The 16548-nt window shown below is 30.1% G+C and overlaps 1 protein-coding gene across 1 annotated transcript; it reads right to left on the bottom strand.

Annotated features, from left to right (window-relative positions):
* Positions 1–1510: 1510 nt before the first annotated feature.
* LOC7496554 (glutaredoxin-C1) lies at positions 1511–2607 on the bottom strand. The gene has a single exon (XM_002303731.3). It carries the CDS (start codon positions 2193–2195, stop codon positions 1815–1817), a length of 381 nt encoding a protein of 126 aa, XP_002303767.1. The 5' UTR covers positions 2196–2607; the 3' UTR covers positions 1511–1814.
* Between the last annotated feature and the right edge of the window lie 13941 nt (positions 2608–16548).

Below are 16548 nucleotides of genomic sequence, written 5' to 3'. Positions count from 1 at the left end.
AAAATAATTTAAAAATATAAAAAATTAATTTCCATTAAACGATATTTGGAACCGTGTTCCAAATAGTGCTTAAGAGCTTGTTTGTTTTTACATTTCAAAATCGCTTTTAAAAAATATTAAATTTTTTTTATTTTTTTCTTTGCTTCAAGTTAGATTTTTTGGTATTTGCAAATTATTTTAATATACTAATATTAAAAATAATTTTTTTAAAATAAAAAACATTTTAAAAATCAATTGAACTCTAAATATGGGCTTTACCAAAAACACATAAATACCCCTTATGCCACTGGACACATCAAGTTCTCCATTGAAGAATATGCCATTGGACACATCAAGCTGATCTCCATTGAAGTAAAGTTCATTGAAAGACTAAAACTGACCTCCAAGTCAATCAGAAACCTTCATGCCATAATCCATGACACAGAGAGAAAAAATAAATTTAATCCATGACGCAGGTTTCAACTTTGTTTCTTTATGTCCTAATCAGAAAGAAAAATTAATTTTAATCCATTAGACATGTTTCAACTTTGTTTCTGTCTTTATGAGTGTGTTTTTTTTAATATATTAAAATAATTTTATTATATATTATTTTTATTTTTAATATTAATACATTGAAACTATTAAAAAAAACTAAAAAAAACATCAATTTAATATTTTTTTAATACAAATATATTTTTAAAATACACTTTACAGTACCAAAACAGTCACGGGCGGACGCTTTAAAAAAGCAAGAAAACAATTGCTTTTAGAAGTTCAATGCTTATGGGCCTTGTATTGTTAATTGCTCAAGAGAGTTAAAGTTCATCAGAAACAATGTCTGCCTGACCACAATGTCAAAATTCCTGTCAAAAGTCCCAGATCTTCAAAATTGGTGAGTATGGAGGATTGATGTTTGTAGATATATGCCTTGGATTCTCAATAATAGATTTGGCATATACAAATAAAAAAAATTGAATTGATTTACAGAAAGAAAAGAAGTCGTGGTTTTGGGATGGGAGACGAGAGGAAAATAATTTTGTGAAATATGATGAATTGACATGTAATATAGGTTATTGAAGTGATATTATTTATGAGAATAGTTTAGTTTTTTCATTGAAATTTAAAAATTAGATTGATCTAAAATGTGAGTTATAATTTCTAAAAAAATAAAAATAAAGTGAAAAAATGAATAAGCTAGGATAATTTTTTTTTATTAATCTGGTACTTTATAATATACAAAATCATAGAAGTGTTTTTCTATTTAAAAATATATTAAAATAATATATTTTTTATTTTTAAAAATTTATTTTTGATTTTTTAAAAAATACATGGACCTGCTGACTTGAGTCCAGAGTCATCATGGCATCTATCCGGCTCATTTACCGTTCAAAACTAAATTGTATTTCTTTAGTTTTGAATTTGGTGGTTCTGACGTGGCATAAAGCAAATTCTGAATCTGGTCAAAGTCAACGGAGAATCATAGCTCGAATGGATGACGTGGCTGATAATCTTGATGACCACTGACAACAAAGGAAAGAAAAGGACATTCTTCATACAAAGAAGAGTGGCCAATCACATTAATTTCTTCATTGAACATCCATTCCATTCCATGACATAGTTAGAAAAGCATCACAATATAAGCTTTGATGATTATAATATTCTTAGACTGGAGAGCTGCAACTAAGACAACTAGCTAATGTACGTCCTAGAAAATTGAAAAGAAAACGTTAATTAGAAATTAAAAATAAACTAATCTCCTCTTTTTTCCTTGTAATGATAATTTCCATGTTTTGGACCCAGTTTGTGATGTTAACTTTGTTGATCGATGATCAAAATCAAAGCCAGAGTGCTCCAGCTTCCTTGAGGAGGGGCACGAGAGTTCCACTGATATGGGAAGCCATGACTCGTTCCATGGCACCAATTAACTTCCCTCCAATGAATACAACAGGCACAGAAGTTGAATTCCCAAGCAGCCTCATTAATGCCTTCTCAATCTCTTCCCCTCTTGGGTCATGGTCGAGCTCATAAACAGTTGGGTTCACACCCATCCCACAAAAGAGTCTCTTCACGGCATGACACATGCAACAGCTGCTGATACTAAATACCACAACAGCACTCTCCGATGCCAGCCTCGCAACCTTCTCCAATGGGTCTGATGCCATGCAGGTCCTCGTTGGCACATGGTAACCCCATGACTCAGCCTGATGATATTGCATCTTAATTTCCTTGTAATTTACACACTAACCCGGAACAGAAACAACAGAACTAAGAAACTGAAGGAGATGTAAGTGTGTGGGAGTGAAGTAATTGAATAGAATTGTTGGTGGTGGTGGTGAGGTTTATATAGGGGGGCCTATGGAGGGGTATGACTGTAATATCAAGGAGTTTGTCTTTTGTTGTCTCAACAAGTGCTTAGAACTTAGAAGATATTGTGGTTCTTGCTTGATGTGAAGATTTCGTTTTGATCAACGTGAGAATTGACTTGAAATTAACATTTATTGAGAAGAAAATCTCGTGGTTAGTTCTTTAAAAAGGATTGTTATATATCTGTATCAAGAGGACATTATGTGGGCACTCATAGAAGGGATTTTAGCTTTGGGTGGAAGCAAAGGTGGCACTTGGCAGGTTTAGAAGGCGGCTATTGAATTCTTTGTCTACTGCAGAGGGTATAGAGTGAACAAGTTTTACCATTCCTTAATTTTCTCTTAAAGAAAAAATAAAAAAGATTAAAAAGGTGACATCTACTCAGGCATCGAGAGACAACTTAACAGGAAGGCTTTTAAAACATTAGACAAGCCAAAGCCTGAAGGAGAGTTGAATAGAGTAAACGGCTGTCTCTGTCCTTGTTGTCGGATCACGAGATTAAAAGGTTTGTTTCTGTGACGTCAAGATTTCGCGCTTTTAAGCCAAACGCCAGGTCTTCATTTATTTGGGTTGGATTAAAAAAAACAAAAATATTAATATTGCATGCATTGCCACCATGATCATCCTTCTCTGGCTTTGTGAATTGACTTATACTGGTCCGTTTTGAGAAGTTCAAGGGCATGCGGTTCTTGGAAACAAAAACCAGTGCGTGCTATAGCCTTGGCCAAAAAACTACTAAATGAGGAATCGCAAGATATGATAGCTTTTGCCTTTTGGTCCATTGAAATCTTTGTCTAGAAATTAAGCTGATATATATGGACATGTTTCTGTATTGTTGATTTGTTTTGTTTCTCCCACTTAGCGTTGCCTTAGTGACCTCATTTTTTTGTTGTGGTGGACATTGTATATTGTCTATTACAGGGAGGTCTGGAGTTCTATGGATATATTAACGCCCACAGCTTGGTATAAACCTTGTGCACATAATCCATTGTGTGTTGTATTATGTCTATATATTAAGCTTGGATTGGCATCAACTTCTTCCTTTTACTTTTATTTTGCTCGTCGACATCATCTTCTTTCTGGAAAGTGCTGTTACTACATATATCTTGTAATCGATCTCGTTCAATTTTGTCGCGAGCAAATCACCAAAAAATAGCAGGAGATGAAAAGCCATTAGGGAGATCCTTAACGTGTGAAACCACACTTTTGTCGTAACGGTTGAAAGATAATAGAGATCGATGCCATTATGCAAAGTCACTGCAAGAGGTGGAAAATTAAGCATGCTCGACGTGCTCATAAATATCATCAATATAATATACCCTCTCTGGACCCTCACAAAACCAGAAGAATAGTAACAAGAAGAAGAAGAAATATACTCCCTTATTTATTTATTTTTTCAATGTGATTAACTTGGCAATTAGCTAATTAATGCTGTTAACAACGATCAACGGCGCCAAAAAAATAAAAAAAATATCAAGTTAATTTAGTTTTGGAGCCTTAATTCTAGTGATAACCGGGTTTGATCTGACATTATCATCCAGTATTGACATTGTCAGCAAATGTGCTAGTTTAAGTATAGATATCTATTTAAAAAATCTAATCCGATAGGTTTTAGTCTCACAATAAAAAGCAAAGATATATATATATATTACTTCAGTTTTAAAATTACAATTTTCATTTTTCACCAATATTATTCAGAAAATATTATACTCGTTTTCAATTAAATAAAATTTATATATCTGTCAACAAGAACTGCCTTACTGTTTTTGTCCGATCATCAAAATGATAAGCAGTCCTCCCGCAATTAATTGACTATAGCTGGCTGATCATTAAAATTATTTGCAGTTACCAATTATATATATAGTAGCGGGAAAAGATAATTATAACTAATAATTAATGTGACAGAATTAATGAAGCTGCATTAATTAAATTATCAACTCGGTCATCGTTCTATGGTGTGCATTCATGCCACATCATTCCAGCTATACAGCACAGCACGAGGTTAAAAATTTAAATATAAAGTTTTCTAATTAGCCATGTTTCTACTCTAAAAATTGGCACTTTGGATTATTTAGGAGACGTTTACAAAAAATCAATACTTTTTATTACAACACACAATTAATATTCACCAATCTAGAAAAAAAATGCAGTAAGAACCTGAAAGTTTACCTTGTACGTAAAATATATAAAACATCATATATTCATATATACCTATAAAAGTTATTTCCAATTTACAGTACACCTCAACTCCAGCCTCTCGGATGGGAAATCTTTATGCATTTCTAAATTCGTGCCTTGGGCTCACTACCCAGATACAAAATTGCAAGAGCATGTAAGCAACCGTAATGGAGGGAAAGAGATCCAAAGGGGTAGGGAAGGGAAGGGAAGGGAACAATTACACTACTGTCTACTGCTAGCTTTATTCCTCTGTTGGTATGTTCTCCTAAAGCAGAGACAAAAAATGACAAAACAACAGGTGCTATTCATAGACGAAGTCTATGAAACCAAACGAAAGGGAGTAAAAAAAAAGGGAAGGCGTGGCCTGCATCACAGGCTTATTCAGTCGGCGCTGCTGCTGGGTACGGTTGTGCTGACTACCGGCGAAAGATCAGGATTCCTGACGTTCCGAAATCTAGCTAGCTAATCACCTTTTTAGCTTATTACATGCAGTCATGTACTGCTATTTGCCTATTTATTCTCTGGTTTTTCTTAGCTCACGGTATTTAAGCATGCAACACAACATCCTTCCTTTCTAAGTGTGTTCACCTTTAATTTCTGAAGGACATGGGCATGCCATGCGTGACTAACCCCGTTAAATATCTACTGTTAAAGGCTGCTTATCCAGGAGATTGTTATATTCAGTCTGATAACTTTTCCATTATTTCTATTTCAGTGTATCAATTTTTTTATTTTTTTTTCTATTTAAAGTGTGTTAACTCTCAGTTTTTTTCTAAAATAATAAAATCTTATCGATTTCATCAAATACATATTGATGTGATCGTTAAATTGACACGTTAGTGTGCTTAGTGTCCGCCGCATATGTATGAACATTTTGCTCTATTGCTAATCGAGTGTGTATGTTTTGTATTGAAGTATCTGTATTCTAATTAAGAAATTTATCAATTTTTCCTTGTGATTTTGAAATCTAAAAACTATCTACTTTTGCAATTTTATACAGGCCTTATTTGATCAAGTTAAGTACTGAAATTTAAGATCAAAACAATGGAATAAATTCACTACTAATTCAAATTAAAATAATAATAACAAAAGACGTAAAAATATAAATTTGTATTGACTATAAGTGACTACGTAAGAAAATAAAAAAAATAAATGAGTAACAATTAAACACACATATAAGAGATCAAAGATCTTATTGAGAAATTGGAACGCATGTGTGTATGTATATATATAAAAAATCAAATTCTTTGTATAATTGATTTGTGTTTAGAATTACTAATTTTATAAAGAGAATTATTTGTTTTTATCTTTTAAAATTAGTGCGAGAGGTTTTTTTTATTTTATTTTGTGAGAAAGTGGAGGAAATTGAGTAATTGAGTTAATTTTTTTAATAGATAAAAACGACTCAATATGCTTAGTGGTCAAGTAGTCTTTTATTCTTATTTTATTTTTATCAATGTTTATTGTTTTAATTTTAATTTTATAACTTATAAGTCAACTTGGAATACATAATTACATAAATTAGACATTTGTTAATTTTAAAAATGATAATAGCTCAATTGATCTATTATATTTTTAAACTATTATTTATTCGGCAAATTAAATCTTGTTAAATTTGACCATTAAAACTAATGATCAAACGTTAACCATTAATCTAAATGCTATAGATAACATTATTTTAAAACAATTTAATTTTTTTATAAACAAAATAAAAAATGACACGTCATTCGGCATTACATTTTTACAATTCAAACAAATTAAAAGAAAGGGCTTTTTGAATTGACAGTCTTCCTCGGTGTTTGAAATGCTACTGAAAACCTCTTTACCCCAAGAGCCCAACAGAGTTATTTTACGAGTCAAGTTCCTGGCATGGGTTGGAAGTTATATAAGGCTTCTGGTGTTCCAAAGCCCACAGTGTCTACTTGATGGACATATAAGGACTTTATAAATCATTCACTCTCATGATAGACCAACGCCTGATTCGTCATTCCCTGCCCTCTATACTCCGAGACACTTACCATTTTTAAAAAATAATTAATAGGGCTCGGTTTTTCACTTTAGACCAAAATATATTGCATTGTGGATTAGAAAAAATAATGATAATTTTTCCTTTTTAAGAAAAAACCTAGTTATCAGAGATAATATAGTCTTTTGTCAAGGATTCGTTAGTTAATATCATATCGATGAAGAATAAATCGGTTTTTAAATTTTTTTTAAATACAGTGAAATAACTAAATTACCTCGAGCATGAGGGAGTGTTTAGTAGTCAACGATGGCTTTCAAAGTGGCATTGAAATCATCTCGGTGACCCCTTCATCCCTAGGTTGTGTGTGTGGCCAACAAACCTCTGGTTTAGAGCCGATGACTTTTTTTTCTCCTTATTTTCTCTCTCCTCCTTGATTTTCGAGTCTGACTCTCTAAGTTTCAAAGCGCTCTTCAATTTTTATTTTTATTTTCAGGTTTGATCTATGTTCATTTGATTACTATTGGTTTTATTTGAAATAATTTATAAAATTAGAATTTATCTTAATTTCATCATTCTTTAATTTTTTTTCATCTGATAGATTTAATCTCTGTTCTTTTGATTATTAATTTTTTCCTTGTAATGATTTTTATTTTTTATTTTTTTATAATTTCATTCTCCTTTAATTTCTTATTTAATCATTATTTTTTCTATTGCTACTTTTTATTTTTTTTTATTTTGACAAATTTTTAAAACACCAACGTTGCTTAAATGTTGTTTTTATATTAGAAAAAAAAAAATTACATGTAGAACAGCATAGCATGGGTCACCTAATTAGCAACATTTCGCGAGGATAAAAAGCGGATTCGTGGCACAAATTGTGTGCCCAAGTTAGGATTAGTTAATCTATTCAAGAGGAAAAGTCAACGGGAGTGAAGTCAAGGGGTGAGAGAACTTTTCTAGATCAGTACCTTGATTTTTTTTATATGCACGTAATTTTATCCTATACTTGGGCTAAATTGATTTTTTTTTAAATTAGCATAATTAATTAAAAATATTAAAGAAATAGCACAATTTAAAAAAAATAGCAAAATAACACATTTACATTGGATTGTTTTTAATTAAAATTGTTTCGACTCTGTTATTCCTCCAATATTTTTAACAAACTATGCTGAAAACCAAGAATAGCCAGCTAAATTTGAGCAAGACTTTATTACGAGAATTAATTGTAGCAACGCCGTTTTGAGCTGGGAGGAAACATTATGACTCTCGTCTGTTTGCCCAAAAAAGAGGTAGAACAGTTATACAAGTGTTCAATGTTGTCTTAAAGAGCCCTTTTGCAGACATTTATTACCTCCCTGCTCTTGCAATATATGTTCACCGATCATCAATTAGTCACCGTGCCAGTGGAAACAACATGGACCTAATTCATTTCAAAAAAAAAAAAAAAACATGGACCTAATTAAATGAAAAAAAAGAGAGTTGAAATCCGAGAAGTCCTTGTAGTTTTAGTAACAAATAATTATTCATTGGATTAGTAATTTGATGAAATCACCTCTGGCTCAAAAACCTTTTGCTCTAAACATTGAGGATAAGTCAGTTTTTTCATGGTGATATTATTATCTTCAATAATTTGTTCAGGAAGTTGATAATTTTATTTTTTTTACATAGGAAATTTATTGATTTACCTCTATAATAATAAAAAAAACTAATGCCTTTCAATCATAGGCTTTATGGTCTTTTTTTTTAATAGTTAAATTACTTTGTTGACTTTAAAGACAAAGTCAACATAACTCTCTCATAAAAGTTTTTTTTGTTTTTTTTTATATTGGTTTTATTATATTTTTTTTGTTTTGGATCATTTTTTAGAATTTCTTTTACATAATTTCATCATTCTTGAGTTTTTTATATCAAATTTGATCATCATTCTTTTTATTGTTATTAAATTGGGTTTAGAAAGATCACCTGAGTTTGCTTGATTTTCCTCCTTTTTTAAAGCTTATGTTTTCTTAGTTTCTATCATTTTTTTAGAGTTTTGTTCTGTTAATTTTTATAATATGCTTTCCATGTGGTTAGTCTCAGGTTCATTACCAGAGTAGTTGGTTTCAAAGCTTGACACAGGTTGGCTTTTTTTAAAAAAATTGATTTATTTCAATTTCATTCCCCAACATTTTATTTATTGAAAATTGGTCTCTATACCTTTTATTTTCCTTTCCTTTTTATTAGGTTATCTCGATCATCTGTCTATAGTTGCAGGGTTAAAAGGTTAACTTGAGTTGACTCATATTTTTTTTGTTACTTTTTTAAATATTTTTTCCATCCTTTAATATTGTGTTATTCAATAATCGAACTTCGTAATTTTATTCAGTTTGCTTTCGAATATCATTACCCCGATATCATGATCGAGTCAAAGATTTTACATCTTGCCCCGAGTGGGATCTAATCGAGTATTTTAAATATTTTTTTAATTATATATTTTCTTGATTTTCATCCTACAACATTTCATTTGCTAGAGATTAAGACTTAAAATTTTTTTATTTTACTTTATATGAAATTATTATATTTTTATTTAATTTATTAAGAATTGATCTTCAATTTTTTTTTCTGCTTAGAATTATCTTAATTTTATGCTCATTGTTATAGACTTTGTGAGTTTAACATTGAGTTTTTTTTATACTCTGAATACGTTCATGACAGAATTTTTTTGTTAATTTATTTTTTTATTGTTGTATTTTTTATTTATATTATTTACATCAAAGAAAAAATATCAACCCTCAATACGGGACAGATATCTAGTGTCCACTATTTTTGCTGACTTGTACATCGTGCTGCAATGGGCGGTGAATTGGTGATGCTTTGGCCAATATTTTTTTCTTTTTCCTTTGTTGAGGGGTTAATTTTAACCTATTTAAATTAAATCCATCTCGTCAATCACGTCAACCGCATACTATTCGTTTGAAAACTAAAAAAAAATCATAAATACTGTTTTTTTTCAATCACGCAGAGGTTTTAAATCTAGTAATTAAAAAAAAAAAGGAAAACAACTCCTCAACCATCGTATTATCGTGCAACTTCACATGTCCATCCACTAAAAAAAATTAATTATTTACTATTTGATGGGGGACATGGTGGGAGGAGGCACAGTCAACGGGCACTTTTCTACAAGTCAACAAACAACTCCTAGTTTCCTGCAGATAAATAACAACATAAGAAATCAAGTGGTTCTAGTCTTTAGTAGAGATAATGCTGCGTTTGAAATAAAAGTGTGGAATCATGAAAGAATATCGATATCAGTCAGTCAGTCAGCATCTTCGAGCTGCCTTTATTTCTTGCGTGTGTTCTAATTCGGGGGAATGAATTTCAAGTATTTTTTATTTCTGGGTGGGGATTACTTGACGTGCCTCGGTCGAATGAGGAGGAGTGGAGTGTAGGGTTTGCCCATGTCACGCAACAGGCCGATAATATCAGCGATGTGATCCTTCCGCCACTGCTTCTTCGACTCTTCCCTTTTTTCTTTTTTTTCTTTTTTTTTTCTGGTGCTGAGCTGGGAAATCTGTGATCTCATGGCACCCTTAGCAAAAGCCATGTGTTCCACGCTTGACTTTAAGTTCACTGGATCTTTCATAACCACCATCGCTTTGGTTTTCGCTGGCTTCACCGTGTCAAAGAAAATCTGCACCGCTCGGGAGGTTTCATAAAATCCTTTTAATTATCCCACTTGGTCTTTTGTATCTTAATTATATATGATGGATAAAGGATATGATATGAATATCAAAAAAATCTAATCTTTTTTAGTTACAAATGATATTGTTTTGAATAAATTTAATTTCTTACATGTAAAAATAATTAGAAAAATATAAAAATAAAACAAGCATCATTGTTGTTCTTCTAATATTCTGAAGAGAGAGGGACAACATCAATTTGAATAAACTTTTCTTTTAAATCTGCTCAAATTATTAAAATAGCAATATTGAATTGCATTTTAAAAAAAAAAGTTTCAAAACGATATTATTCATAGCTTTTAGATTAATGATTAAAGCTTGACCACATGGTAGATTTTAATTTGTTTGCTAAATAAATGTGGTAGTAGGCTAGTAGCTATAAAAAGAGAATAATGGCTAAAAATAGTATTGTTTAGAAAAATACAATTGTTTTTTTATAGTAAAAAAATATAAATATTGTTGAAGATAAGCATATACTACAATGGTAATAGAAATGATATATGTCAAATTTATAAAAAAAATAAAATTATAACGAGTTTAAGGTGTTGTTTTTAAAAAATAATCAAAGTATATTATTAATTATTTTACAATAAATAAATAAAATGACAATCAATGACAATAAAATATTATTGAGATGATCAATATTTTTTATAATTTTTTTTTACATGTTTTATTGTATAACTATATAAACTCTATATAAATCAAAAGCAAATCATAAAATTATCAAATAATACATTTCTCTTCTGTATCTCTTTCTATTCTAAATTTATCATGAGAAATGCTTGCAAAACAATAAAATGAAACCGCGGAAAAAGGGGTGCAAACGCCCGTGCTCCCCCAATTCACCTTCTCTCCGGGATACAGTCAATCAATATTTTATTAGTGGAGGCTGGGCACTCCATTTTGAACCGTGGAAAACAATGTCCAACGCGTACATCCAGCAGGATTACAGCCTCGAAATCCAGGGGGCAGAAGCCCACAGCCATCATTCCAAGACTGAAAACTCCGATTCGGAAAAGACCATTTGACCGCCATTCTTTAAGCAAAGACAAAAATTTGGATTTCAGCAATGTAGACTTTCCCAATTCCTACTAATCTCTTGATCTCCTACACCCATCCATGGAGCATCCTCGCTCCACTTTTGTGTCTGCCTTTGAAGATTGTCGGTGGGAATGTGGGATGGTAATAACGAAACAAATGCCTGCTCGAAAAATTAAAAGAAAAAAACAAAATCTATACAATGACATGTATCCACCGGTCCAAGTTAAATTCGAAAGGGCAACAATAATTTTGCCATTTTCAAATGCCCACTTGATGAATTTCCATTACGTTTTCTAAGAGGTTGAATTTTCCATGAAGAGGCATCTAACCACAGAAAATAAAATAATTATTTTTATTTTTATTTTTAATATCAATACGTCAAAAAAAAATTAAAATAAGAAGAAATTAATTTTTTTAAAAATACTTAAAAAAAAAATACAAAAGTCTTCCCATGATAATTTATTTTTTAAAGAGTTAGGCACAGTGAACTTGGAGAAATCTGCGACGCCAATGTGAATCATGATATTTTCTTGACGAGGACTGGATTCTCCGATTTGAACCGTGGAAACCAATGTCTAACGCGTCCGTTCCAGCGGGATTGCACACTCGTAAAATGCTAAGCAACCATGTGTTTTTTTTTAAAATATATTTTGTAAAATCAATCGTTAATCCAATGCAAAATATTCATCAACCTTGCATATATACACGAGAGCACGCAAAAAGAAAAAAAAAAACTTTAACATATAAAACCATGGTAATATAACTTGGAATGATGTAATTTTTAAAAAATAAAGTTAGGTGGCCGAAATAAAAAAAAATTACAATATTTTGTGAGAGTTTTAACAGTCCAACATGGTAAATTTGCGTTCTGTTTTTACTGCTATGTAATTATATTACTATGTCTTGTTGTCTTGGTTTGAATTCTACTTTATAATTCATGCATATCGATTTGTTTTGACAGTGAGGAGCCTGGAAAAATGTAATGAATTCAAGGAAGTAACTTGGAAAAAAAAAGAGGAGAATTTTAAGAAACAGTCCTTCAAGGGGCATTCCAGGTATCGAAAATAATTTAACACGTGATTAATGATTTTTTTTTTTTATGGAGTGTAGTGGAAAATTTAAGCATTAATAAAAGTTAAACTAAGAGGATATTGTATTAAAAATTTTATATACAGTGTCATTTATGGAAAGTGAGATAGTAGAGTGTTATCGTCATCGATCGAGATATAATAGGTTATATGTGATTTTCAAAAATAAAAAGGGCTATTTTAGAAAATCATAAAGTATTTGGATAATATTCCGGTGATTGTTATAAAAGAATTTCCATATTAAGAAAAAGAAGGAAAATGTAAAAAAAAATAAAAAACAAATAAAAACATACATATTCAAAATAAAACTTAAGAGAAAAGTCCATACCTTTTCTTATTTATTTTTTTCGATACTTTAAAATACAAAACAAGTACTTTATTTATAGGAAAAGAAAATGAAAACATTAAATGACATTAGAAAACTCAAGTGTTGTGGAAAACTAATAGACTAAACTCAATAGTCATGGAGTCCGAGAGATTCTAATTGACATTCAATATATATAATTATAGATTTTATAACACTTTTTCTTAAATGACCATGTACTAAAAATATGTCTTATTAAAACCTTATAAATAAAAACCGAATGGAAAAAAAAACATAAGCGAAGGAAAAAAATGCACAATATTCTTGTGTGTTTTCTGAATATTTCAGAATTTAATAGAAAATTTTATATAGATACTTCAAGATTCAATTCAATAGAAGGTTTTACATAGATACTTCAAGATTCAATTCAATAGAAGGTTTTACATAGATACTTCAAGATCCATATTTGAATACTTTAGGATTCACAAAAAATTTAAATTGCCTCATTAAAACCTTGCAAAGAAAAACTAATAGGGAAAAAAACCTAAGCGAAGAAAAAATAGTACAATTTGAATTGACTTCACCTTAAAAGTACATGTTTTATGACAAATCTTTAAGATGATGCATTCCAATATTATAGATAAACTTCTTAAAAGTTGAGGCTGGTAAAGACTTTGTAAATAAGTCTGTTAAATTATCACCTGACCTAATTTGCTTGATATCAATTTTTCCTTTCTGTTGAAGCTCGTGTGTATAAAAAAACTTTGGTGAGAAATGCTTTGTTTTGTCTCCTTTAATATAACCTTTTCTAAATTGAATGTTGCAGACATCATTATCTTCAAACAATATTGTAGGACTCTCTTTAACGGTTGACAATCTATATTTTTTTTTTATGTGCTAGATAATTGACCTTAACTATATATATTCTCGACTTGCTTCATGGATTGCAATAATTTTTGAATAATTTGTTGAAGTAGCCACCATTGTTTGTTTGACAGATCACCAAGAAATCGCAGTACCTCCATATGTAAACATATAGCTTGTTTGTGATCTTCATTTGCGGGGATCAGGGAGATAACCTGAATCTGCACATCCAATCAATTATGAGTTTGATCCACTATAAAATAACCCCATTTTTGTTGTTCTGCAGAGATAGCGAAATATATGTTTGACCCCATTTTAGTGTATTTTTTTGGGAGTAGAATTATATATTGCCAATAAATTGATTGTAAAAGCTATTTCTCATCTTCTATAATTTGCAAGATGCATGAGTGCTTTAATAGCACTAAGATACGATACTTCTGGACTAAGAATTTCTTCATCATCTTCTAGCAGTCGAAAAGGGTTTTTCTCTCGCATCAAGTGATCGAACAACCATAGGTGCACTCAAATGATAAGCATTGTCCATGTAAAAGTGCTTCAAGACCTTTTCTATATACATCGATTGATGGATAAATTTTTCATTTAAAAGATGTTCAATCTGTATACCAAGATAAAATTTTATCTTTCCAAGATCTTTCATCTCAAATTCATCTTTCAAATAGGTTGCAGTTTTTATAAGCTCTTTAGGAGTACCAATAAGATTTAAATCATCAACATACACTGCAATAATAGCAAATCCGAATGTGGTTTTCTCAATAAAAATGCATAGGCAAATCTTATTATTCTTAAACGCTTTTTCTAGGAGGTATTTATTAAGATTATTATACCACATTTGACCAGATTGCTTTATAAAGATTTTTGTAGTTTAATAGAATAAACACTTCTGGGTTTATTATAAAAGTTCTTCAGGCATTTTGAATATTTAAAGGATTTTCGTATGGATATCTTTATCTAACGATCCATATAGATATGTTGTAACTACATCCATTAAATACGTATCTAGAGTTTCTAAAACTATTAAACCAATAAAAAATATGAAAATAATTGCATCTATAATTAAAGAATAAGTTTTCTTATAATTAATGTCAGGTCTTTGTGAGAAACCTTATGCAACAAGTTGTGCCTTGTATCAAACAATTTCATTGTTCTCATAATTAGAAAATCACATTTATAGTATGATAATCTGTGTTATTAATCTAGTAAATGCAACATTTCGAGTAGAAAGTAAACAAACATGTGACCATTTATTCTATGCATCAATTAATACCATAAAATATCTAAAAGGTCTGTATGATGGATAAATAGGACCACATATATCTCCTTGAATTCTTTCAAGAAAAGATGGTGATTCTATAATAACCTTTGATGGAGATGGTTTGGTAATTAATTTACCTTGAGAACATGCAGTGCATGAATTTTCACTTGATAAAAAAATCTTCAGATCCTTTAAAAGATGCCCATGTGAATTTTCAATAATTCATCGTATCATTATTGATCCCAATTGTCTAAGTCGATCATGCCAAAGCATAATATTTTTGGTCGAAACACTTCTAGTGTACAATACATTTGTTTCAATAGATTTCATGATCATGTAATAAATTCTAGAAGAGAAAGCAGATACTCTTTCAAGTACAAGCTTCTAACATCAAGATAAATATTATGACCTTCAAAATCATCTTTATGAATAAAATTAGTCTCAATTGCATTTTATTTTAAAAAGACTTGATATAAATCTGTAAGATGTTTTGACGTTCGACAAGTACGAGATCGTTGACCATGTATACCACACTTATGACACTTATCTTCAGGTTTATACAAATTCTTGCCCTTTTATTGTTTGGGTTCATTGTGTCTCCACTTCTTGTGGTATGATGAGTTGCCTTTTGAAGGATTATCTTTTCTGCTTTTCCATTTATTTATTTTCATATTTATACCGTGGGGTCTTTTTTAAATAGATTTTGAATTTAATTTTATCATATTTAGGATTTGTTTTAACTTTTATCACACATAAAGTATGAACATACTATTTTAATATTTTTTATAAACTTGTTTTAACAATTATAAAATGTTTTTTTTAAAAGAACCAACTATTCTAATTAAAAATATTGTGTTCACTAAAACAAATAAGAAATACTTTAAGAGAAAAAATTATGCCGATGAAAAACAAAATTCAAAAAAATTATATTTTTAAGTTTAACAATAATACCGAATAATTTCAGAGACCTAAACATTTTTTTTTATTTAAAATTTTTTGGTCTCTCCCTATTGCACCTCGGGTAATTGGTATTGATGGACCAAACTCATTAATATAATAAAAGCAAGGCATTGCACAAAATAAACTAACAACAAATATGTTGTCCATCTTATATCCCAAGTGTAATTAGCTTTTGTTTTTTATGCTTTTAAAAAATATTTTTGTTTTGAAAAATTATCAAATTAATGTTTTTTAATAATTTTAATATCTTTTTGTTTAAAATAAAAAAACTAAAAAAAATTATTTTTAAACATTTCAAAATAATAAATACTTTTAAAAAATATATTGCAACATAAATATAACGCACTAAAAATTATGTTTCATGCTTTTCACGAGTGCAACTCGTAAACAAACATATTCTTATCATAAAATTCAAACTTAAGAAATCAAATGTCGTTCGTTAACTGTAATAGAAACAAAAAATTCCGCTACTGAATTACTACATAACTCGTAAGATAAAATAATCAAATTCAACCCCCTTGTTTCCTCCATAATTCCCGCCATTTGACACCTAATTTTTTGTTTTTACATAAACTCACACCGTTTTTACGTTTGATTCTGTAATGTAAAACTAGAAAAAGCAAGAACCAAAACTGAAATGGTAATTTCTGTATTTAAGCGGTAAGAATATACAGGCTTAGCCACACTGTAGACACAAATGCTAAGAAAAATAAAAGAAAAATGGTGTGTATTTAATGGTGGTCAAAGATGGACAAAAGAAGGGTAGAGTCTACAGAGAGATGCCATTGCCATCACTCTCTCTCTCTCTTTCT

Source organism: Populus trichocarpa, chromosome 3 (assembly GCF_000002775.5).
Source record: "Populus trichocarpa isolate Nisqually-1 chromosome 3, P.trichocarpa_v4.1, whole genome shotgun sequence".
NCBI classification, from domain to species: Eukaryota; Viridiplantae; Streptophyta; class Magnoliopsida; order Malpighiales; family Salicaceae; genus Populus; species Populus trichocarpa.
Note: the sequence above shows the minus strand (reverse complement) of the source record. Positions and strands in the feature narration are given on the sequence as shown.